This window comes from Lampris incognitus, chromosome 17, assembly GCF_029633865.1.
Source record: "Lampris incognitus isolate fLamInc1 chromosome 17, fLamInc1.hap2, whole genome shotgun sequence".
NCBI classification, from domain to species: Eukaryota; Metazoa; Chordata; class Actinopteri; order Lampriformes; family Lampridae; genus Lampris; species Lampris incognitus.
Window position 1 is genome coordinate 11155105 of NC_079227.1, and position 25541 is coordinate 11180645.

At 48.6% G+C, this 25541-nt stretch overlaps 1 protein-coding gene across 2 annotated transcripts in view; it reads left to right on the top strand.

Moving 5' to 3' along the window:
* The window catches only part of si:ch73-103b11.2 (myosin phosphatase Rho-interacting protein), a 94030-nt gene that overhangs the window by 63756 nt on the left and 4733 nt on the right, over positions 1-25541 (top strand). For both annotated transcript variants that reach the window (XM_056297718.1, XM_056297719.1), the window contains 15 exons: positions 765-1269; positions 3861-4002; positions 4880-4996; positions 6966-7022; positions 7538-7606; positions 8590-8679; positions 11178-11287; positions 13416-14244; positions 15744-15860; positions 21548-21695; positions 21816-21921; positions 24026-24185; positions 24320-24427; positions 24637-24723; positions 25177-25339. In XM_056297718.1, coding sequence (XP_056153693.1) covers positions 765-1269; positions 3861-4002; positions 4880-4996; positions 6966-7022; positions 7538-7606; positions 8590-8679; positions 11178-11287; positions 13416-14244; positions 15744-15860; positions 21548-21695; positions 21816-21921; positions 24026-24185; positions 24320-24427; positions 24637-24723; positions 25177-25339 — 2808 coding nt within the window. The remainder of the gene's footprint in view (positions 1-764; positions 1270-3860; positions 4003-4879; positions 4997-6965; positions 7023-7537; positions 7607-8589; positions 8680-11177; positions 11288-13415; positions 14245-15743; positions 15861-21547; positions 21696-21815; positions 21922-24025; positions 24186-24319; positions 24428-24636; positions 24724-25176; positions 25340-25541) is intronic.

Sequence of the window (25541 nt, forward strand, 5' to 3'; positions counted from 1 at the left end):
ATCTGATGGTAAAGGTCTTTTATGAGTCTGTCTGCCATAGTAGTAGTGGGAAAAAAAGTCACGGCTTCTTCAAACTCACTGTTATCTGTCTTTTTCCCTGGTTGCCTGCTATAGCGAAGACCTGAAATGCTATACACCATGTAATTATTGTTCCCGGAAAAGTGCTACCAGACAGTTGCCATAAAAATGAGCATCTAGGGCATCCGGATGCCCTGGCGGTCTATTTCGTTGCCTACCAGCACGGGGATCGCTGGTTCGAATCCCTGTGTTACCTCCGGCTTGGTCGAGCGTCCCTACAGACACAATTGACCGTGTCTGCGGGTGAGAAGCCGGATGTGGGTGTGTCCTGGTCGCTGCAGTAGTGCTTCCTCTGGTTGGTCGGGGCACCTGCTCCGGGGGGGGAAGCACGATCCTCACATGTGCTACGTCCCGCTGGTGAAACTCCTCACTGTCAGGTGAAAAGAAGGGGCTGGCGACTCCACATGTATCGGAGGAGGCATGTGGTAGTCTGCAGCCCTCCCTGGATCGGCAGAGCGGGTGGAGCAGCGACCGGGACGGCTTGGAAGAGTGGGATAATTGGCCAAATACAATTGGGGAGAAAAAAGGGGGGGGTGAGTGTCTACAAAAGCTGTTGTGTTAAAACATGCCAGTGATGGACAGTATCAAAGGGACCATTTGTTTGCATGCAAATCTTGACCACTAAATGATCACTTATAAGAAACTGTTTCATTTGTTGTTTGTATTCCTGTCTTTCTGTTTTCCAGACACTGGCAACGTAAGCACCGGGCGGAAGGTCCGGGTGGAGAGCGGCTACTTCTCTCTGGAGAAGACCAAGTCGGAGCCTCCTCAGCACCTCCCCCTGACCCCCTCACCGTCCGCCACCTCCCTGGGAGCCCCCAACCACAGGTACACCTCTCCTGACTCAGATCCTCACACTTCCCCCCTCCACCCTTCCCCGGACCCCCTCTCCTCCCCAGGCACGCTGCTCTCCCCCACCTACTCCACCATCAGCTCCTCCCAGAGCTCGCTGGACTCTGAGCCCAGCAGCAGTGCCCCCAGCTGCGATGGCCGGGGTGGGACGGGCACCGCCAGCGTAGGCAGAGCGGGCCGGAGCGGAAGGGAGTACGTGGTGCTGGCCGACGTGCCCCGGGCTCGCAGGCTGAGCTACCGAGAGGCGTTCCGCTCAGAGAAGAAGCGGCAGGAGCTGCGGGCCCGCACGCGGAGCCCTGGCAGGGAGGAGGTGGCCCGACTGTTTGGGGAGGAGCGCAGGTGAGAAGACGAGACGAGACGAGATGAACTTTCATCAGTCTTTGTAGGGAAATTAAACGATTGCAAAAGACAAAAAATTAAAATGGGGAAAATTTTTTAAAATGCATATTGGACTCTAGAGAAAGCCCGAGTCCAGTATGAGTCAAACGTGGTGTGCACACAGCTATTGTTGACCTGGCACATTAATACCACAGTTTCTGAACACCTGTCATAAAATGACAGCCTGTTCAACATGCTCACATCCCCATTATTTCCTTATACATGCAGAATGCCCCGTAATGAAGTGACGCATGAATGGGTAACGCTGAACGATGTGGTTGGTTATTATGTTCAGTGGTAACTCGACACATAACTCTGTATTTGCTGAAAAATATATGGCGTGCCGAATCCTCTTGTCTAGTTTTAGTTGTAGGGGTCCTAAGGTGTCCTGTAGGGACCTGTGCTGCAGATAGACGAACACAGCAAGAAAACTGAGGAGGGGTAACAAAAGAGCAAATAGAGACTTTTAGACAAAACACAGCCAATAGTTACAACACTGGAACATCGTACCTTCAGATATAGAAATGAAAAAGGATTTATAATATCCACCTGAAGTTTGTTTAAAAGAAAACCAAACCCTCAGTCGAGCACAATATTATGATCTTTGTACAGTACGTACGTAATGTAAAATTCAGTACGGTATGGTCTCCATATTCTGCATGCCTGCCCTCTAGCACCATCTTGTGGCGGCTATTGTTAAAGCACCTTTATTTCTGGTTTAGCCTCCCCTATTCTGAGCATGTGTTATTTTCTGTCTGCTGGATTTTTTGTTTGTTTAGTTTTGTTTTTTTTTGTTTTTTTTGTTTTTTTTTGCCTCTTGCAATTTGGTTTTGTTTGTTCTGGTTTCTTGCAGGCGTTTCTGATTGGAGCTTCAGGGAGCTCTGGCTCCGCCTCCTTCTCCTACTCTTCCTCCTCCTGCTGCTCCTCCTCCTCCTCCCACTGCCGATCACCGCTGACTTCTGCTTTCTGTCATTCCATCTCTGCATTGCCTGGGAGCGAGCGAGCACACGCACGCACACACACACACACACACACACACACACACACACACACACACACACACTTTAATGAAATTTCTATACACACACATGCCCACTAACAGGTCCAGTGTCCTCTGTTAACACCGTCGCTGCTGATTCTGCAGTCTGGTTCCTCGGTCCTCCAGGGGCCTCTGCTCTTCTTCTCCCCTTCATTTAAAGTTAGATCACGCCACATAACGCTTCACTCCTTCCATAGTCTCACACACACATCTCTGCCTCCTGCTCCTCAACGGTTTCCCCCCTCTACACAGATTCAATTTGAATGACACTCGAGTAGTGTTCACAGGTCAAAGGTCACATGCATGTAAATACTTCAAGATGTGTGTATTTACCCATGCTGAAATCACTGATTCAGTTGATTGGAATCATCAGTAGTTGATTTTTGGTTCCAAGCTGCTCTCACACATCCCCCTCCACTCTTGATGCTGACTGATCCTGGAGCAGCGCAGCTTCTTCCAATAAACAACCTGCATCATCTTATCACTGACCTCCCGCCATTCACTTTGCCACAGGCTTCCTACGCAGCCCTGGAAACCCCGTGGAAATCAAGAGCGAGCAGTTCCAACCAGTGTTGTAGTACTCGAGTCCAGGACTCGGACTCAAGTCTGACTCAATCCTGATTTCCAGGACTCGTGACTCGACTTGGACTTCGGCACTGATGACTCAGGCGTGGACTTGGACTTGAGCATTGACTGCATTCGGACTCGGAAGTTGGAGATGAGGACTCGGATTTGTTAATTGATAAAGACTGTTTTTTTTGTTTTTGTTAGTTTTGTGTAATAGGCCCTAATAATTGGGCATAAGATGTTGGTAGCTGTATTAATACCGTAACATTATTCAGGTTTGTGCGAGGGCAGACACGCGTGTCCCACCTGCATGCGGCTTCACGTGCAGACCCTCATGCAAATCCTGCTGGAACTCGACTCAGACTCAACCTTGATGACTCGGACTCGGACTCAGGTAATGGGGACTTTTCTCGGACTCGACTCAGACTCTTCTTTGGTGTCTTGGACTCGAACACTGGGGACTTGAGACTCGACTCGGACTCGAGGTTTAGTGACTCGACTACAACACTGGTTCCAACAAAGTCTGGGAAAGTTTTGAAATTGAAAAAAAAAAAGAGAGAGAGAAAAAGTACATTTTTTGAAAACACCAGTCATCTGGGATACTGCACTTTTTACGGTCATCAGCTCCCATCATTGGGGTATTTGGTGTTCGGGGTGACGTTGTCATGTGGCCCAGCTGGTATAAGCACGAGTCACATTGTTCGCTGACCAGCGTTTGAAGCATTGGGTGCACGCCCTTCTGGGAAAAAGTACCGTTTCCTGAACCTGAGGGTGCGTAGGAACCCTGGCGTTTCCATTGTTACGGTGCAGAAGTCGCCCCTTCTTATTCAGACGCGGGAAGAACTGATACGGCCACACGTTGTGTGTGTTTTTAAGCTAGTTTACAGTGTGTATTGTGTACGGGCCGTGCTGCGCTGTCTGAGGTGCGTGTCGTCTCGTCTCTCAGGCGTTCCCAGGTGCTGGGTCGGTTTGAAGAGGGTCAGGCGGAGGAGTGCATGGACACCAGCGCGTCCTCCGACCCGTCCTGCCTCGCCGCGCCGGCTCCGAGGCAGGGCCGCAGCGAGAGACGCTACCTCGCCAAAAAACCGGTAAGGCTGCTTCTTAATCGAAGCTTCACCCACCACGTCAGTCTGATGCCTCACCTGCGGCGTGCCGTCGTCCGCACATCAACAAAACGCGCGTCATACGTTTTGTCGGTAAAGATGAGATGCACTTTTGTGAGACTATGGCGCGGTGACGCACGAAGGAAACCTTTTACCATGTGTTTGTATGTGTAGCGTGAATTAACAAGTGACTCCTCAGTGAGACGGGATGTACGATGTCAAGGACACTAGGTGATGCTTTATGCTCCGGATGTATTGTTATACATCTATATTATACTGGTAATATATTGAGAAATGTATCATACCGGGTGGCGTGGCGGTCTACTCTGTTGCCTACCAACACGGGGCTCGCCGGTTCGAGTCCCCGTGTTACCTCCGGCTTGGTCGGGTGTCCCTACAGACACAATTGGCCGTGTCTGCAGATGGGAAGCCGGATGTGGGTATGTGTCCTGGTCGCTGCACTTAGCGCCTCCTCTGGTCGGTCGGGGTGCCTGTCCGGGGACTGGGGGGAATAGCGTGATCCTCCCACACGCTGCATCCCCCTGGTGAAACTCCTCGCCGTCAGGTGAAAAGAAGCAGCTGGCGACTCCACATGTATCGGAGGAGGCCTGTGGTAGTCTGCAGCCCTCCCCGGATCGGCAGAGGGGGTGGAGCAGCGAATGGGACGGCTCGGAAGAGTGGGGGGATATTGACGGGATACAATTGGGGAGAAAAGGGGGGGGGATTTATCATATCATCACAAACCCCTTGAGATGCATCGTGTTGTTTTCACGCGGGGTTCCAACGCGTGGTTATAATAGTAATAATGTACTGGGTTGTATTTGTTTAGTCATTCACTCATGTCCTTCACTGATTCGTCCAGGAGTTGTCTTTGGATTCTGGGAAGGAGCGTGCGGTCCCAGACGTGTCAAGTTCAACGCTCTCCAACCTCAGAAGAGCGAAGTCTCTCGACCGCAGAGTCACCGAGACCTCCATGACTGTGAGTCCACGCCATCCCGCCTGCTTTCTTTTTTTTTGGGGGGGGTTGGGGGGGTCTATTTTCCGTTTCCTGTGGCCGGCGTGTGGACAGATTCCACCTCATGGATCAAGAACCTCATGGGTTTCATGAAAGTGCAGGAGGCAGGGGGCATCTGGGTTGTGTAGCAGTCTGTTCCCTTGCCTACCAACACAGGGATCGCCAGTTCGAATCCCTGCATTACCTCCGGCTTGGTCGGGCATCCCGACAGACACAATTGGACGTGTCTGGGTGGGAAGCTGGATGTGGGTATGTGTCCTAGTCGCTGCACTAGCGCCTCCTCTGGTCGGTCGGGGCGCCTGTTCAGGGGAGGTGGGGGGGGGGGGAGCGTGATCCTCCCACGCGCTACTTCTCCCTGGTGAAGCTCCTCACTGTCAGGTGAAAAGAAGCGGCTGGCGACTCCACGTGTATCGGAGGAGGCGTGTGGTAGTCTGCAGCCCTCCCCGGATCGTCAGCAGAGGGGGTGGAGCAGAAACCGGGATGGCTCGGAAGATGGGGTTATGGGGGAGAAAACAAACAAAACCACCAAACAACTAAAAAAATGAACTGATTTCCATGGCCGGCGTGTGGACAGCGTCCCCCCCCTCGTGGTTCAAGAACCGGCTGGGTTTCATAAAGGTGTAGGAGGCAGATTTGCTGCAGCTTTCTGCCTTAACCAGTAAATCTCGCCGAGATTAAACATCTTGTTTCTCAAGGGCTTCTTGAACGAGAGAGCAGTAACAACACAACAAGTTAGAAAATGAACGCACAGTCAAAGCCGAGATACTGTTCGTCACACCAGTTCTCGTGTTCAAACCAGCGGCAGGGGAGGCGCTGACCGACCAAACCTGCAGACCTGGCACAGGGAGCTTCTTTATACTCGAACCCGATGCTTTCAGAGCCAACCGATGAAAGGAGGGGGAAGTCTCGCCCTCCATAATTCACGCCAGGGCCGATCCTTAAAATGGCCCCATGCTACTAAAGAGCTGCTCTGGAAGCCGCTCGGGTTCGAGTCGAACCTGCAGCTGATCTGAGGTCTGCCGGGGGGAGAGCCAGAGAGGTTTACTCTGTCGCTCTGACAGGCAGCTGCTTGAACTGCACACACACACACACACACACACACACAGGGTTATAAATAGCTGGCAGGCCGGCGGTTACGGTAGCAGTTGTGTACATGTAAGCGAGGGCGAGACGCTCAGACGGGGAGACGGCTTGTCAGCATATGAGCTGTGTGCAGTGTGACGGTACTGAGACACCAGGATGACTCTCTGCCAAACGCTGCCGCCGCACCTGATGAAGCTTAACAAAAACAAGGTATTACTTTTTTCTTCTTTTTCTTCTCTCCCCCCCCCCCTTGTTTTGCGGAGGGCAGAAACGTGGTTTGGGAGAAGGCTTTGCTTTTCCGCAGTCTATAAACGGACTTCACCCGGCCTGCAGGACCGGGTCAGGTAGTTTGAGTTTCACGGGGAGGGTCCGAGCGGTCACTGGTTTAACTGGTGCTGCTGCGGCGGCCGGCCAAACGGGCGACCTGAATGTGAACCGAAACACCTGTAGCAGGATTTACGATCTGCCGAGTTTCCGTCGTTTTACGTTTGTTGTGCAGCATTTCGGATGCGTCGGGGTTCGTGTTGTGAGTACAGATGGGTTTTTTTTTAAAAAGAAATCTGCTCTGGCAACACTTGGAAACTGATTAATTTTAACCGAATATGTACGACCACGGTTTTATCGCGTGGAGGAGGGAGCTGGTGGTCTTCAGCTGGGAGGTTTCAGCTTGCTGTCAATATCCCGCGTTGCTTGGCTCGATGTTGTGTTGGAAATATTTGTATTTGGGAAGCTTTTTGGCGAGAAATGTGGTCGAATATCTCCTCTCGGCACGCCAGCTAGCGGCCATCACTAACAGAGCTAAGCTGTAACATCACGTATCAGACACGAGGGATGTTTTTCTTCTTTGCAGCCGGATCTCCTGAACTTCAAGAAAGGATGGATGACCAAGTTGTATGACGATGGCATGGTAAGTTTGCTGAACACGTGGGGTTTTTAACACAGATCTCCTTGGAGCTGTGTTGATCTGTTGTGTAGTACTTTCAAAACTGGCATATACTCAGCAATACAGGAAATTACTTAAAAAACTGGTGATATAAATGACCAAGAGAGCACATTCTGCACACATATTATACATAATATACATATACTTTACATACTACACAACACACATAAATGTGTGTATGCCATACATAAAACATACAAACATGCATACATGCATCACATGTGCTCTTGCACTGTAAATTACTTTTAAGCATTACTGTCAATTATTGTCTTTTTTGTTAATTTTCAAGGTAATTTTCATTTGCATCAAAGTGTGTTGTATATGCATTTAATTTTTTGTTCTTCATATATCTAAATAACTGTTGTGTTCCAACACTCACGTCTTGTGTGTTCTGCCCGGGTTCTGCTGATGGGGTGCAGTGTGTCATGGTTAAGTGTGTGTTGTAACAGAAGATGTAACAGCATCTTATTCCCCCTCAGTGGAAGAAACACTGGTTTGTTCTGACGGATCAAAGTCTGAGGTACTACAAAGACTCCATAGCAGAGGAGGTAAGACCTATTTATACTCTGTGCCTCGTCTGTCTGTCTGTCTGTCTGTCTGTCTGTCTGTCTGTCTGTCTGTCTGTCTGTCTGTCTGTCTGTCTGTCTGTCTGTCTCTCTGTCTCTCTGTCTGTCTGTCTCTCTGTCTGTCTGTCTGTCTGTCTGTCTGTCTGTCTGTCTGTCTGTCTGGCTGTCTGTCTGTCTGTCTGTCTCTCTCTCTCTCTGTCTGTCTGGCTGTCTGTCTGTCTGTGTCTCTCTCTGTGTGTCTGTCTTGTCTTTCTGTCTGACTGTCTGTTTCTGTCTGTCTCTCTGTCCATGTCTGTCTGTCTGTCTGTCTCTGTCTGTCTGTCTGTCTCTGTCTGTCTTGTCTGTCTGTCTGGCTGTCTGTCTGTCTGTCTGTCTCTCTCTCTCTCTCTGTCTGTCTGGCTGTCTGTCTGTCTGTGTCTCTCTCTGTGTGTCTGTCTTGTCTTTCTGTCTGACTGTCTGTTTCTGTCTGTCTCTCTGTCCATGTCTGTCTGTCTGTCTGTCTGTCTGTCTGTCTCTGTCTATCTGTCTGTCTGTCTGTCTGTCTGTCTCTGTCTATCTGTCTGTCTGTCTTGTCTGTCTGTCTCTCTGTCTCTCTCTATATCAGTCTGTCTGTCTGTCTGTCTCAGGCATTTAGTTTATGTTGTTATCCAGAGCAACTGCCAGTGGCGGTATCGGTGAAGGACTAGATTACCAACATTAAAAGCAGCCAATAGCAAGGAGGCCAAGGGTTGGTCCCACAGCATCCCAGTGTTCCCATTACCTAACAGTGATGATACCCACTGTGTTAGGGTGGGCGAGAGGAAGTGAGAAAAACAACAGCTGACAGGAGGGGTAGAAAGGGTTGTTCCCCTTCAAGGGTTTTTTTCAGCGTCTTATGTTCATTTGTCTTATGATTGGTGAGTCACCACGATGTTCATTTTCGACTTAATCCGTGTTTGTTTTTGTTTTGACCCCTGATCTCCCAGGCTTCAGAAATGGATGGCGAGATCGACCTGTCCACATGTTACGATGTGAAAGAGTTTCCTGTCCAGAGGAACTACGGCTTCCAAATCCTGGTGAGGGGGCGGCAATTCTGCTCATGCCATCTGTCGTATACATTTTGACAAAGCTTTAGGTGAGACGCATAGCTAGCGTAGCGCGGCCCTACTGCGACCTGCCGGTCTATAAACGGTCTGGGAAAGCCAAGCGGCGTCGGCGCCAAGGTGTAGAGTTATTGCCTACCCGTTTAAAACAATTCCTCGGGCCCTCAATGTGTCATCCCGCCGGTGAAAGGCATCGTGACATCATGAGCTATAAATCTGCCACCGTTGTCAACCGCCACTCGATTATCTTCCCCTCCTGAACCCGCGCCTCCTGCCACCCCGTACAGCATCCCCGGGCATTTTCTCACCCATCATGTCCGCACGCGCTCAGTTGCGCTCTCGTTTTGGAAAACCCTCACGGATGAGCTTAGGCGCTCATCCCGGATGATAATGGCATAACAGCTGTCGATGACCTTCTCTGTGACACCAGCAGAAGGATCGCCTCCCGGTACCGAAGACCTGCTCTCGTGTTTACCTGTCAACACGAGAGGGAGAACACAACACTGAAATGAGGGAAGTTGTTCATATCAACAGTCTCCTCGGCTTTGGTGGCGGTGCAGCGTGAACCGAACCCTTCCGCCTCCATTCTTGTTCAGGTGTACACACTACTTCGCTCACTGCCTTGGGTTCGAAACCTGTTAAACCTTGTGGTCATACGATGTGTGCGTTGAATAACTTTATCTTAATAGTCCTTCCAAGGGAAGTGTGTTTACACCGTCTGTAGCAAGGTAAATAATGAAGGCAAACGGACCTACGAGCAACAAAGTCCAGAAAAGGAAGAAATGTACTGAGTTGTAGGGCTGCAGGTTCTGGGCATGTTGTGTAATTGCGTTTATAACGCATTATTACAGCATGCAGAATAACGGATGTTTGCCCAGTCTGAAAGCTCGTGAGATGGGCCAGCCTGAGATAATCCAGGGACTACAAGATGCGCTTCACTTCGTTCACCTCCGTGCATGTCTGTACTGATCGCAGAATGAGTCGCTTGTCTGTGCTGTGCAGTACAGCTGAGCTGCTGAGCTGTTGGGTGTAGTGAAGTGAGGCGTAAGGGACTTGACGTCATGGAAACGCTGCCTGATATTGTCAGTTATTGGTTTGAGCCAGCCTCCTGCACTACACCACATCCATGTTGCTGGAGGAAGTCACTTACCTGCAACTTAAATTTCCCTCCGTCCGGGTAGCATAGCAACACGGAGATCGCTGGATCAAATCCCCGTGTTACCTCCGACTCGGTCGAGCGTCCTTACAGACACAATTGGCCGTGTCTACGGGTGGGAAGCAGGACGTGGGTGTCTGTCCTGGTCGCTGCACTAGTGCCTCCTCTGGTCTGTCAGGGCACCTGTTTGGGGGGGGAGGGAACTGGGGGGAATAGCGGGATCCTCCCACGCGCTACGTCCCCCTGGGGAAACTCCTCACCGTCAGGTGAAAAGAAGCAGCTGGCGACTCCACATGTATCGGAGGAGGCACGGGTAGTCTACAGCCCTCCCCGGATCGGCAGACGGGGTGGAAGCAGAGACCGTGACAGCTCGGAAGAGTGGAGTAATTGGTCGAATACAATTGGGGAGAAAAAAAGCGGGGGGGGGGGTTTCTCTCTGTCTCATTTTGTTGCTTTTGAAGAATTCCAGCTCGCTGTTTGGTCGCTGCCCTGATGCGGCGGTGATGACTGGGCCGGTTGGTGTGTTGACGTCAAACTTGGGGCGGCTTTCCTGGCAAAAATGGGCACAGGGGAGTCGTTTCCTTTGGCTGGGAACACTTGGGGTTTAGTAACCAAGCAATTAATAACACCAATATTTCTAACCTCTCCCTCCGTGTCACAGCCAAGCTGGAACAGGACTGGAAGTGATCTCATGGATTCCTTCATGAATGCAGTACTGACACGGTCCTTTATTCAGAGATGATTATTAAGATAAGGGGTTATGAGACGGTGCCGTTTGCTGACAATGACTTCTGCACGTGTATAGCCACTCTTCCACATGTGGCGGGGTGTGTGTTGTTATTGGATTGTGTTTATTTTCAGTCCGCTGCCCCGTTGTCAGTGCAGTGTTTGTTTGCTTAGTTTGTTCAAGATATTTAGCTTTTAGATTAGCATCCTTTATATTTAATATCAGTTTTTTCACCTACGTTTAGATATTCATCCTTCCCTTTTCAAATTTCATCTCAGAGTAACTGCAAGTAAGCTCATTTTGTCACTGGCGGCACTTTATGTCGCTGCTGCACATGACAATTAAACTTGAACTTTAAAGTTGAACTTCCTGTTGGATCAGAGTTTGGCTCAATGCATAACACTTTGCTGGTAAACAGAAAGTCTTCTTCTTCATATTCTTCTCCTCTCCTTCTTCTTCATCTTCTTCTCCTTCTTCTTCTTCTTCTTCTTCTTCTTCTTCTCCTCCTCCTCCTCCTCCTCCTCCTCCTCCTCCTGGTGGTCCTAAAATCAGTGTGTTATGCTGATGTTATCCTCCTCCTGTCTCCAGAGCAAAGAGGGGGCATGCACCCTGTCAGCCATGACCTCAGGGATCCGCCGCAACTGGATCCAGGCCATCATGAAGAACGTGAGTCCGACCATCGCCCCCGATGTGACCCGGTAAGGCCCTGGAAAGGCGTGTCAAGCAGTTCACCATGGATCTTACAAAAAAGCAACAACAATGTTTTCCTCTCCTGTTTAATCGCATTGATCTCTTGCTTTCCTCCTCGCCCCTTTCTCTCTCTCTCTCTATGTTCTCTATTCTACTCGTCCTCCCTTGACCGGGTATTTACGTCCCACCCCAAGGAAAAACATCTCTCTGAAACTGTCCGTTCTCAAGCCCAGGTTGGAGTGCTTGTGTGTTGAATATCCCTCCATCCAACTGCCAACCCCCCCTCCCCCCAACAATGATGTCATCGCTCAGTAATGTCGGTCTCTGCGTGTTTGGCGTCCCTCGCTGTGTCATGTGATTGTTGAGTAATGTCTCCCTGTCAGTTATGCCTGTTTAGGGAGTAGATGGCCACACACAAACACACACACACACACTCTGCTGCCATCCAAGACAGCCCTGATAATCTCACTTCCCCGCTTTGATCAACTATTGATTATAATCATGATCTGTAAATCAGCTGGTGGTCATGTGACTTTTCGTCAACGTTTAAAGATGTTTGCACAACGGAAGCAAAGCGAGGAGCAGTTTGTCTTCAGTAAACAATGTTAACGTCCGTTCAGTTTAACATTTTCAATGGGGCGCAACTAACGAAGTGCCACAAGTTAAAAGCAGCGTAAAAGCAAAACTATCAGACGCACAGCGGGCGAAGAGATAATTAGGCCTCTTTAGGTAAATAGCGACTAACAGCTGGGCAAAGGAAGTATTCTGTTACAACACCTCCTTCCCTCCGTAGCAACAGAGGTATTCATATCTTAGCTCAGTTGTTTTTTTGCGGGGGAGTTTTCGGAGGAGTCGTCGCATGCACAGGACGGCGAGCATGCTTCGAGCTCGGTTTACCGGTGACTCCGACACCTTGCAGCGTGGTGTCAAGGCCCCGTCCCTGAGGCCGGGCCCATGCTGCAGCAATGGAACGTGTGATATTTTTGGTATTCCTGCACCGGATGCCTTGTGGGCACCTCTTTTTGGTTTTGGGTTTTTGCCCCCTTCCCCCCCCCCCCCCTTAGTCAGTCACCCTCTTTGTCCGACCTTGCCAGCTCCTTAGCACAACAAGATGGAAATAGATTATTTGGTCAGGGCCCTTTTTTTAGGCGCCTAAAAGTCAAAGTGCCAAGCGGTGCGCGGATTACGTGAAACGCATTCCTCCCGATGTGACTCCTGTCTAAACAGAAGCGGAAGCAAAGACCGAGAGCCGACAAACTGCTCAAGAGCTCAAATGTTAGATTACAGATGTGGACGCCGAGAGAGAGGCCGAAGCTTTTTGGAGCTCAGTGGCCGTGTCCCACAGTCTACCCAAGGTGCTGATCTCCAAAAGTGAGCCAACCGGGACCAAGAGCAGTCTGGTTTTGCAGACTGCACACATTCAGCCAGATGGGGTCGGAGTTCAACAGTGAGAACGGGTTACTACGGCGCTTGGCTGGAATGAAAGCCTGCGTAATCTTGACTCAACTGGCAAATGGTGGCCCACTACTGGCCTAAGCTAGTAAACACTTTAATCGGTGCTTTGATCGTAATCCTTCCATCACAGCTAAGCTTTTAGTGACCAGAAACACACAAGGTCAGTCAGGACTGATGCGTCATCAAGTCAGATAGCAGCAGACTACTGAGGTACAGATGAGAAACCTATACATAAGACATGTAGAACAATAAAAAAAAAATCAATAAATAAGCTATCCTGCTGACTTTATAGAGAACGGTATGGTGAATAAATAGGCTCAAGGATGCCACGTTGCAAAGCCTGTTGGGTGAACTGTTGTCATGTCCAATTGGTTTAATGTGTGATATTGTGTTGTGTTGTGTTGTAAGTGGCTTGACTTGAGGGAAATGCTGCCTCACATCATTAGCTAGCTACAGTTTATTGCGGTTATGTAAATTTGGATGTGAATAAAGACAAGCACCTGAATGCACGGTTTTGAAGTAGAAAAACTAAGACCTAACATCTAACAAAGAATACCCATTAAAAGACCTTTGCTTGCTAAAGATTATATTATAACTTGGACTTGCTGCATCCCGTTGTCAGCTAGTAGTTTAAACCAACCTCCTACACTTTTTCCTCACTCATCCTTCTTTTGTCTTCAGATCCCTCCCTGAGGAGAAGGCAAGGGCCCGGGTGGTGCTGGAACCCTGTCCCCAGCCCTCTCCAGAGCCTCACCCCAGACCTGAGACTCCCGGCAGGGCGGAGGTCCATGCACAGCAAACTGGGAACGGCATCCCAGTCCTTGCCTCGGAGCCACGCAAGAGTCGGGTCCGTGAGCGCAGGCGGGAGGGCCGCTCTAAGACCTACGACTGGTCCGAGTTCAAGGCGGGACAGACCGAGATGACCAAGTGGGAGCGGGCAGAGACAGTCGATGTCGGCTCAGCCCTGTCCTCCTCTACAACCTCCTCTTCTTCCTCCTGTTCATCATCATCTTCCTCCTCTTCAGCTTCCTCTCCCATCTCTGCCACCTCCTCTGCCCAGACCTCCTCCTCAGTGTCCATCCCACCCCCAGTTGCTTCCACAGCAACTGCAGAGGCAGCCGGAAGTGACCGAACACGTTGGGATGAGAGGAGGCGTGTCTTTCAGCAACCCACGCCAAGCACGACTAATGGCAATGCCAACGCTGTCACTGGGACAATCACATTAAATGCTACATCAGAGGTGCGGTCGCTAATTGCAGAAGCCCAAGAACCAGGGACAATGGAGGTGGACCACCCCTCAGCTGCACCCCACAACCTCACTGAGGAGGGGAGCGGAGAGAGCGAAGAGAGAATCTCGAATGTGCAGGTTGAGATCGAGCATCGCTGGCATCAGGTAGAGACAATGCCGCTTAGAGAAGGGAAGCAGGTTCCCATCACCACGCCTGTAGGAAACTCAGTTAGCACTGACAGACTCCCCGCACATGAGCTGGCTGCCCTACTGGACAAAGAGGTGGGCTTACCAAACATGTTCAGATGCATTAGAGATTTGTTTTTGTTTTGATTATGGTACAAATGCATCTTTCTAGATCCGTTTTAGATATTTTCACTATTCCAACTTGGTACAACTCTGATCCTAGCCAAAGTTCAGATTCCAAGTTTGTTTTATTGGTTTATACATATTTGCAATTGGACATGGTGGAATACTCGACATTAAGAATACCAAGAAGGGAAAGAAGAATATCCATAAGAGAGCAAAGCTACCGAGGAATATTAGATATCTAAGTTGTCAACTAGATAAGGAATTTGGGAATGATGGGTATCTTTCTGTACAAAATAAAAACAAATAGCAATCACAAATGGTTAATTTTAAATAATGGTTTTAAATGCAACATAGTAAACAATGTAGAAGTATATCAAACAAGAAAACAATCCAGGCACTCCAAATATAAGAAAAAGTAGCAGTTTTGGTGTCATGGTTCATTTCCCCATTCCCATTCCAAACGCTTCAGTAGTTCCCTGTTTTTTGCCACTGTCTTTTTCATGTATAACTTTATCTCCTGTTGGCTGACTCCTTGCCTGTGTTCAAAATGTTCTTAGTTTGGGGCATCCGGGTAATGTAGCAGTCTATTTCATTGCCTGCCAACATGGAGATTGCCAGTTCGAATCCCCATATTACCTCCAGCTTGGTCAGGCATTCCTACAGACACAATTGGCCATGTCTGTGGGTGGGAAGCTGGATGTGGGTATATGTCCTGGTCGCTACAGTAACGCCTCCTCTGGTTTGTCGGGGTGCCTGTTCGGGGGTGAGGGGGATAGCGTGATCCTCCCACACACTACGTCCCCCCTGGTGAAACTGCTCACTGTCAGGTAAAGAGAAGCGGCTGGCGACTCCACGTGTATCGGAGGAGGCATGTGGTAGTCTGCAGCCCTCCCTGGATCGGCAGAGGGGGTGGAGCAACGACCAGGACAGCTCAGAAAACTAGGACAATTGGCCAAGTGCAATTGGGGAGAAAGGGGGGGGAATAAAAATAAATACATTTTTATAAATAAATTGGGGGGGGGGGTAAATAAATTTTTCTTGGTTTTACGCTATTTTGTAAACCACTTTCAAAAAGACAAAAACAATTAAAAATAGTTAGCGTCACAGTTCTGAAGTTCACACTTCGAGTGCCAGCGTTACCTCTGGTTCAGCTTGGCGTTACTGACAGTGCTCCTAGTTAACGAGCCAGTAGGGGTAATGTTTTAATTAATGACTCCTACGGGTGGTCAGGTGTCTATAAAGGTACAGATGGATCAGGGGGAAATAACAGCACTTGCTGCAGATGTTATGTGTGAGGTCAGCTTGCTGCACGTGTATTGGAGGATGCATGTGGATATCTATGCCCTCCCAAACCATAGTAGCTCTCTCGCAACAGTGGGACCTCAGTAGAACAGGGGAAGTGAACACGCTAAATTGGGAGAACAGCGGGAGATGATCCAAAATAAATGAATATTTTTATATTTATTTAGCTGGGACAGAAGCAAAAAGAGCTCGATCGCCTGCAGGAGCAGAACAGCCTTCTCCAGGAACAACTGGAAGACGCTCAAGGGAGAGCGCAAAGTGCCAGAGAGGGCTATGTCCTGCAGGTACCACACTCACCAACAGGAAAATTTAAACTGATTTAATTTTCATACAGTTTGTCAGCTACGCTCTTGATTGCATAAAAGCTTGAGTCATATTTTAGGCAAGTGAATCTTATTTTAGGAGGATTATGAGAATAAAGAGCACTGAATACATGTACTGATCATACGGAGTAAATGACTGTAAATTGTAAAATGGTGTACTTGCTCATAGTGAATTACAGCAGATTTGTATGTGTGGCTTTGGTAACCTCTAAGAAATGTTACTAACTGGTGTTGGGGCTTACCTTTTTAAAACTGATATGCATGGTTGTGGTGTTTCTAGCATGATTTTTGACTAATAGTTTTTAAGGAGTTTCACATCTCCTGGGAAAGTCTTTGATTTCGATTGAGATTTTGGAGGTAAGAAACTTGATTAACAAGCCTTGCGCTGTGCTTTTTCTCTGTCCAATCTGTGGTTGCTCATTTGTCCATGTCATGCTTGTTTTTGTGCATGCTTTTTGGGGGTCTGGGAGTTGCATGGTTTCACTCATTTTTTTTTTCATCATTTATGTTCTCACAATTAAAAATGAAAGTATTGCACTGCCATCTTGGGGATTTTGTTGTTCAAGATCACATTCACTGTTAAACAAAACACCACATTTAAATAAGTTACCTGAGGGTTTTGAAATGAGCACTCGCTGATCGCTTCACGGTTTGTCTTCGTTGTTCCCACTGCATTCCACTCATTCCATGACTTCACCCAACTTAAGTTGTTTTTGTTTTTCACGTTATTATTCAACCTTTTCCACTTCGAACCTGAGCCTGAAAAAGCACAGTGGAAAGCTCTGGATAAAGCTTTTCAAAACATTTCAAAACAGTATACCAAATTTTAAATGGAAAAGAAAGTTCCCATGCTTTTCCTTGGTAACCCCTGAGATGTGGTTCTCCATATGCAGTGGAAAAGTGAAGTGATTTCTCTAACAAAACTGTCTCATCAATCTTTTCAAGAGTGCCACGCCACCCTCTTCCTCACCACACAGAGTACCATGGCAACGCCTGCACAAGCTCAACCAGGACCTACAGGGTGAACTGGAGGCCCAGAAGCGCAAGCAAGACTTGACCCAGCAGCAGGTGCAGACGTTGCGGAGAAGCTATACTGAAGCCCAGGATGCAGTGGGCCGCCACGAGGCCGACATCCAGGCCCTGCAGGCTAAACTGGCTTCTGCCATGGCAGAGATCCTAGCTAGTGAGCAGGCGGTGGCTCGCATGCGCAATGAGCTTAAGCTAGAGCAAGAGCGCTCCAGAGAACAGGAAGAGGAATGGGGCCACAGTGAGGCCACCCTGCGTGCCCAACTAAAGGACAGTGAGGATAGGCTCAGAGAAGTGGAGGCCAGCCTCTTGGAGAGGAACCAGGCCCTCAGGCACCTGGAACGCCAGCAGGCTTTGCAGAGAGATCACCTGCGGGAGGTGCAGAGGCTGCAAGAGAGGCTGCAGGAGGTGACAGCCAGACTAAATGCCACTGAAGAGGGCCAGGCCTTGAAGGAGGAGCGCCTGAGGAAGGAGCAGCACTGCATGAAAGAGAGTCATGAGAGGGAGCGTCAGAGCCTTAGTAGGAGGATAGCAGAGGCTGAAACTGCACGGTTGGAAGTGGAGGCTAGGCTGTTGGAAGCAGAGCAGCAAGTGGATGCCCTGTTAAGGGGGAGGAGTGGGACAGAAGGCAGGGAGGAGGTACTGAGGCTGCAGGAGGAACTCGCCCAGAAGACAGACATGGTGGAGACACTGAGGCAGAGTGTCTGCCGGCTGGAGGAGGAGAAGGGCCATCTCACCTGCCGATGTCAGGAGCTCCTCAATCAGATCACAGAGGCAGACCGTGAGGTGAACAAGCTCCGCACTCGCCTGGAAACAGAGGAGGCTGACTACTACACCCTGGAGCACTCTTATGAGAGGGCCTCGGAAGAGTTCCAGAAGATGAGTCAGTTCATTCGAGAAAAGGAGGAGGAGATCCGCCAAACTAAGGAGATGTACGAGAGGCTGGTAGAGCGCAAGGAGGAGGACCTGAAAGAGGCCCTCATCAAAATGGCTGCTCTCGGCAACAGTTTGGAGGAGACGGAACAGAAGTTACAAGCCAAGGAGGAGCTTCTGTGTCAGATGAGTCAGAGCCTCCTTGGCCAAGGTGAGCCCTGCAGTGCTGAAAGGGATCTCCAAGCCAAGCTGGTGGTTGCAGAGGATCGTATTGCAGAGCTTGAGCAGCACCTCAATGCTCTGCAGCTGGGTTATGCTGACCTTTGCATGGAAAGGCGGCGAGCCCAGGGAGAGTACACTCGGGGAAAGGAAAGGGTCACGAACTCAGACTCCTTAACAGTAAATACAGAATCTACACCTGCCTTTGAAAGAGTATCCAACGCAGAAAACGCAACCGATAGAAAGGAGACTAAGGCCAAGAGGCCCAGAATCCGCTTTTCCAGCATTCAGTGCCAAAAATATATGAACTTAGAGGACATGGACACCAGTCAGGTGGACAGTACCTCTTTAGACACAAACCAGGAGATTAACCAAGATATAAGTCAAGGCTCAAATCCATTTGAAGTGACCAGTTCCTCTGATATCACATTCCAATACAGCAGTGACCCAGAGAAGTTCATATCTATCATACATGCCCTAGAGGCTAAGTTGCTGGCCACTGAAGAGAAGCTAAGAAACCTCACACAGAAACTGAAAGAACAAAGTGCTGTCCAAACAGAGGCCCTAGCTGAGTTTGATCTTCAGGAGTCAGATGGAACTCTGCCTGAAAACATACCTAGTAGTGGAAGCAGCTCTCAGATTAGCACTGCTAATAACCAATATGCAAAGGCCCTCATGTGTGTGGAGGCTAGTCGAGAAAGTATCCGGGCTATTCTCAGTGATTCTCATGGGACCATAGATTCCCAGCTTCACTCCCTGTCAGAGGTAGAGAATGAGTTGCTTAATGCAATGCTCTACATTAGACAGGGGGAAAATACCCTCGAGGAGCACTCACCAGAGTTTCAACAAAATGAATCCCAAGAGCTACTCGACAGCAACGACACAAATGAAGAAACGGTTCATCTGTTTGCCAAAACCCTCTCCTTTGAGGCCCTAGTTTTGAACAAGATGGCACTGTTGATACAGAATCCAAAGTCTGACCTCCTGCAAGGTCTGGGTGAGATATGTGTTGAGATGGAAAAGCTCAAGAGAGGTGATGAGGACTGCTTGGCTATAGCTTACGCAGATGTCTTGACGAGGAAGTTAATGTTGGAGAGCGCTTTCTGGAAAGAGCTGGAAAAAGCCAACACACAATGTGAAATATTCCAGATGAAAGGTTCAGATGGTTCCAAGTCAAGAGAGGACAGAGGTTTAAATGATGCAAATGCTGATGATTCAGTTGTCCTTAACACCGTCATCAAAGCTGAACTAGCTTACTCTGTTCAAAGCCTCAAACTCTTCTATGAGGAGAAATTCCAAAGACTGGAATTAGAATTGACTGACACCTATAGTAAGCTACAAAAAAGGGAGCTTGCACTTAAAGACATTTTTGAAGCCTGTAAAAGGCCTGATTTGAAAAATGTAGTTAAAGAGGTCAGAAACAGCTTTGATTCTAGTCGAAAACAGAGGTTAGCTGATATCAATCCTCCTGAACTTGCTCCCTATATGGAGCAGATTGAAATGGAAGAGGCCAGAGACTTAGCAGAGCAAATAACGGACAGACACTTATCTGGTGCCATGCTTTCTTGCAGTATTGACTCAATGGAGTCCCTCCAAAACGCTCAGGAGAACCTGGCAACTGAGCTTCAGAGGCAGGCAGTGGTCCTCGAGAAGTTTTCTCAGGAGATAGAAACAGGTGGCAGTCATCCAGGACTGGCTGATGGGATCAGGACTCTAGCAAGGTGCCAAAAAACCACACATGAGCTCTCAAGCAGCTCCCTTTGTATGCGTGAGGCCCTTATCCAGGCTCAGGTGGCTTATGTTGCCGGTAGGCTGCGAGCGATCCATGTGCAGGAATTGGGCCGGTGTCAACAAGCAGGCCAGGCCATGAATGCTCTCGTCCAGGAGCATGCACGCAACATCAGCTCCATCCGTGAAAATTATGAAACTTCTTTGCAGGAAGAGCGCCTCAGCTTCACCAAAACGGTAGCCACTCTTCAGGAGGAGAACCATGATCTTAGGGGGGAAATTGGCAAACGTGTGAACCAGCTCTCCCAGCAGCAGGAGCAACTGGTCCTCCTGGAGAAGCGATTCCAGAAGGAGACAGAGGAGCTGAGGGAGCAGCATAAACAGGACCTGCACCAGGCAGAGCAGGGCCGTGTCTCCACAGAGCTTGTCCTGATGGAGACCACCGCTGACAGTCAGCACAAGCTTGAGGTCCTGCTGGTCGACATGGAAACCATGGAGGAGCGGCATGAGGGTCACATAAGAAAACTGGAGGAGCAATTCCAGGAGAGGATATGTGAGCTCCAGCGGATCCATGAGGAGGAGGTTCAGAAACTCCACACCCATTACACCCACACCATTAACCTCATCCAAGAGAGCGAACTAGGCAAGAGAAGCCCAGACAAACCTTGTTCACCCCTGTGTGATGAGTCCTCATCAAATGCTTGTCCAATGGAGGAAGAGGAGGATCAGGGTAGGTCAGAGGTAGACCCAACAGTGGTTCTCCAGGACAGGATCCAGGAGCTAGAGGCCCAGATGAACACCATGAGGGATGAGCTCGAGAACAAGCACTTGGAGGGAGACGTGACCAGCCTGAGAGAGAAATACCAGAGAGACTTTGAAAGTCTTAAGGTTTTTTTGTTTTTGTTTTTTTGCTCATTCACTTTACTTTAGTGTCTTCAATTTTTATGTAGTGAATAGAAAACTAAAATATTTGGCTGCTATTGCTACTCACATAGTCTCCATCATTTCACAACTGGCATTTGATTTATAAGAATGAATTGTCCTAGGATAATAGTGTAATTTGAGAAACAATTTGGATTCTAAAATCATAAAAACTACAAATTTTACAGGGTGATTCGCTTTACCTTTCACAAGTAGTGTGATCATAATCACATAAGCTTTTACTTAATGAAAAACAATAACAAAAAGCACAGGATGTTATTGCTTCAATACTTTCTAATACAGTCGTTCTCAATCTGGTCCTCAGGGGCCCCCAGTGCTGCTGGATTTCTGTTCTGCCAGGTTGTCAATTACATTAAAACCTCCGATTAGTTCGCTGGAATACCTGACACAACAGGTGAACGTTAACTACCTGGTAGAATAAAAAATCTGCAGTACCGTAGTCCCCGAGAATTGGATTGCTAACCACTGTTCTAGTGAGTAAAAAAACCCAAAAACATTTCTGTCCTGCATGTACCACTTCCACCATGTCTCCTCTCCTGATAGGCAGCAGTAGGTAGCAGAATATCCTATGTTTACATACAGACTGAGCCACAGTGACAGAATGGAATCACCTGAGGATTTGCTGCCCTAGTTCACTCGCTTACTAACACAAGTTGGCCTTAGATCACAAAAGGCTTGCATGGCTTCTCGCAAATGTGATTTCTGCTTGAGCTGATTGACAATGCACTATGTAGCGCAGCAAGCACTGGACACCAATTAAGGTCATAGTCACACTGTAGCGTTTAAGCTATTTGATAGTTATGATATAATCATGGCATTCTCATGAAGAGGTTCAGCATGTTAACCCTTGGGCTCCCTAGGCAACATGCGAACGGGGCTTTGCAGCCATGGAGGAGACCCACCAGAAAGTGATTGAGGATCTCCAGAGGCAGCACCAGAGAGAGGTCACCAAACTCATGGAGGAAAGAGAGAGGCTACTGGCAGAGGAAACTGCTGCTACTATCGCCGGTAAAGATCCATCCAGTATAAACAGACATTATGATAGAATATGTTCTGAGAGAGAGCAACGTAATATTTTTTATGGGTCGTCTATTACTGTGAATATAAACCAAAGATTGGTTTCTTCAGCTATTGAAGCTATGAAGAACGCACACAAAGAGGAGCTGGAGAAGACCCAGCGCTCCCAGCTCAGCGGGCTGAACTCCGACATTGACGAGCTTCGCCTGCAATATGAGTAAGTTATCAAACAGCTTATTGATTATTTAGTCTTACTACACACATGGTACTTCTATATAAACAGGCTTTCACACCGAACATGCGAACTCCAACCCTGCTCCATCAGACTCATAATTTTCTGTGGCTTGAGCCATGCACAAGCAAATTTGTATTACACTGAGAAAAGTGCAGGCAGAGGTAAAACACCCAACCTTGGCAGGCTTGCACCCAAAGTTCAACCTCGTACAGAGGAGCTACCACATTTCTAATAGATCTGAGGAGGTGGAAACATGAAGAAACGGAAGTAAAAATGGCAGAACATCTATCCAAAGGAGTTGAATCAAGTGCAACTGGACTGGTATATATCCGTGAAGACGTTTCGCCTCTCATCCAAGAGGCTTCCTCAGTTCGTGCCTTTCTGACTAGACCAAGCTGACTAGCTTGGTCTAACTCCCTTGGATAACCATGACCAGGATGAATGAGAACATTCACAGACAGGCAGAACATCTATTTTTAGTGATCTCCAAAATTCCCATACTTAATGTCAAAAAATTATTATTTCCCCAATTGTATCTGGCCAATTACCCCACTCTTCCTAGCTGTCCCGGTCCCTGCTCCACCCCCTCTGCTGATCCGGGGAGGGCTGCAGACTACCACGTGCCTCCTCCGATACATGTGGAGTTGCCAGCCGCTTCTTTACACCTGACAGTGAGGAGTTTCGCCAGGGAGGCATAGCAAATGGGAGGATAACGCTATCCCCCCCCACTCCCCCCCCCCAAACAGGCCCCCTGACTGACCAGAAGAGGTGCTAGTGCAGCGACCAGGACACATACCCACATTTGGCTTCCCCCCTGCAGACACGGCCAGCTGTGTCTGTAGGGATGCCCAACCAAGCGGGAGGTAACACGGGGATTCGAACCAGCAATCCCCATGTTGGTAGGCAATGGAATAGGCCGCTACGCTACCCGGACACCCCCGAATCTCCCTAGTTTTAGTCTTTGTAAACGCCACCTGTTTTGCGTGCTCTTAGTTCAGTGTTCAAGCCCCAGAAGCTGGTTGGGTGGGGTCAGGTAAAGCATTGTGGAAGGAGAATGGGTGCTAGAGCCAACAGTGAAATCAGATGCACATTAAAAAAGGACTTAAAAAAGCTTAATAGAAATTTTCGATTAGAGACAACGTTCGCTTAAATATTAAATAAACACAACTTCATTAAATATTTGTTATAAACGTTGCATGGTCCTCATCAGGGTCAGGCATAAAGAGATTTAAAACCTGAAGGTCTAACATAGAAAACATTTTTAACTTGTTAGTGATGAGCCCGTTGCGTGAGAAAATGTTCATAATGTGCCATAACATTGGGGTTGGTGCATGGTTATGATGAGCGTTACCAGTAAGGTCAGTTTGTGTTGCTGGTTGCTGTAGTGAGAACATACAATAGTAATTTAGGAAGGAAACCTGTCGCTCGCTGCTGTGACTTATGGAGATGTGTGTCTTTTCGCTGTTCAGCATGATAAAACTGCTGTTTGGCGGCATGGTGGCCCAGTGGTTAGCACTGTTGCCTCGCAGCAAGAAGGTTCTGGGTTCGAACCCCAGGCCGTCCCAGGGCCTTTCTGTGTGGAGTTTGCATGTTCTCCCCGTGTCTGCATGGGTTTCCTCCCACCACCAAAAAGACATGCATGTTAGGGTTAATACTCCTGCCTGTGCCCCTGAGCAAGGCAATGGAAAGAAGAACTGGAGTTGGTCCCCGGGTGCTGCACGGTGGCTGCCCACTGCTCCTAGCGGTACATGGCTAGGATGGGTTAAAAGCAGAGAGTGAATGTTACTGTATGTATGTACAAATGACAAAGTCTATTCTATTCTATTGAGAGACATCCATATTGCAAAAACACAAAATCATCTTGTTGTTATAACATTTTAAAAAGGTCCACATGTTCAGAGTCCACATGACTCCAGACTTAAATCAGGATCCTGTAGTTTGCTTCAATTTAAAATCTCATTTTAAAGTCATTTTGTTCCAAAATGTTTGACTCCTGTCTTACTGTCCTTGTGACAAAGCATCATGCATACAAACTTATTGTTGTCAGAATACCTTTTTCTAACTCCCTGGTGGTTTGGCCGCTCAGAGAGGAGTTGCAGTCCATCCAGAGGGAGCTGGAGGTTCTGTCGGAGCAGTACTCCCAGAAGTGCCTGGAGAACGCTCACCTGGCCCAGGCGCTGGAGGCCGAGAGGCAGGCCCTCAGACAGTGTCAGCGGGAGAACCAGGAGCTCAATGCACACAATCAGGTTAAAAACCACATACACACACACACACACACACACACACACACACACACACACACACACACACACACACACACACACACACACTCTCTGACTCCTTCCTGCACACCTGACACTGACCTGTGTGCGCCCCTCAGGAACTGAACAACAGACTAACGGCAGAGATCACCCGTATGCGTTCATCTTTCAGCGGGGAAACGGCACTGTCGCCGCTGACCCAGGGCAAAGACCTGTATGAGCTAGAGGTAATGAGACACACACACACGCACACACACACACTGGCTCTCACAACACAAACATTAACAAACACATTTGTGCACACACACACACACACACAAGCTAGCTCACACACCATTACATAGACTCACACTACTACGCACATAAACACACCTGCATACAAACGCATTAAGACTCGGCGTTCTCACCCGAGCTTGTCCTCCTCCTCCTCCTGCAGGTGTTGCTACGGATCAAAGAGTCGGAGATACAGTATCTCAAACAGGAAATACACTCCCTGAAAGACGAACTCCAGTCTGCTTTAAGGGTAAGGCAATTCAATCTTTTTTTGGGGGGGGGATTCCCCCCCTCCCCTCATGTCGAGGTGTTGAGCGACACCTCGACATTTTTGCAAGGAGGAGCCGAGGATCGAACCGGCAACCCTCCAGTTACCAGACGACCCGCTCTACCTCTGAGCTACTGCCAAAAAATATCCAAATCCTGAACGCTTTTATAGGCGTTCATCTTAATGGTCACTGTCGGGTAGAGTTTTCCTCAGAAAAAATAATACTGCCCCTAGTGTTTCACATCCTAACTGCGGCCTAATGCAAGAAGAAGGTAACCGTGGTTGAGTCTGAAAAGGAATTGAAGTTGTTAAAGAGCAGATGTGGCAGAAAATAGCGACCGTTTCAGTCCATGGTCCTGAAATCTCAAACGCCACTGCAGTCACCACATAAGATGTCATTATGTTAACACAAACGACCCTGTCTCATTTTGTCAGGACAAGAAATATGCCACAGACAAATACAAGGACATCTACACGGAGCTCAGCATTGTGAAGGCGAAGGCTGACTGCGACATCAACAAACTGAAGGAGAAGCTCCTCGTTGCGACCGAGGCTCTGGGCGAGCGAGCCTTGGACAGAACCGATAGCCCCGGATATGGTAAGTCGGACACGATTCAGTTTTTTGACTCCCTCTGTTGTAAAATCTGAGTTTTCATAGTTGTGCGGAGGTGGAATTGATACCAAGGATTTGAAAGTTTTATGTTTAAACTGGGCGGCACGGTGGCACAGTGGTTAGCGCGGTCGCCTCACAGCAAGAAGGTCCCGGGTTTGAGCCTCACGGTAGACCATCCTAGGGGGTC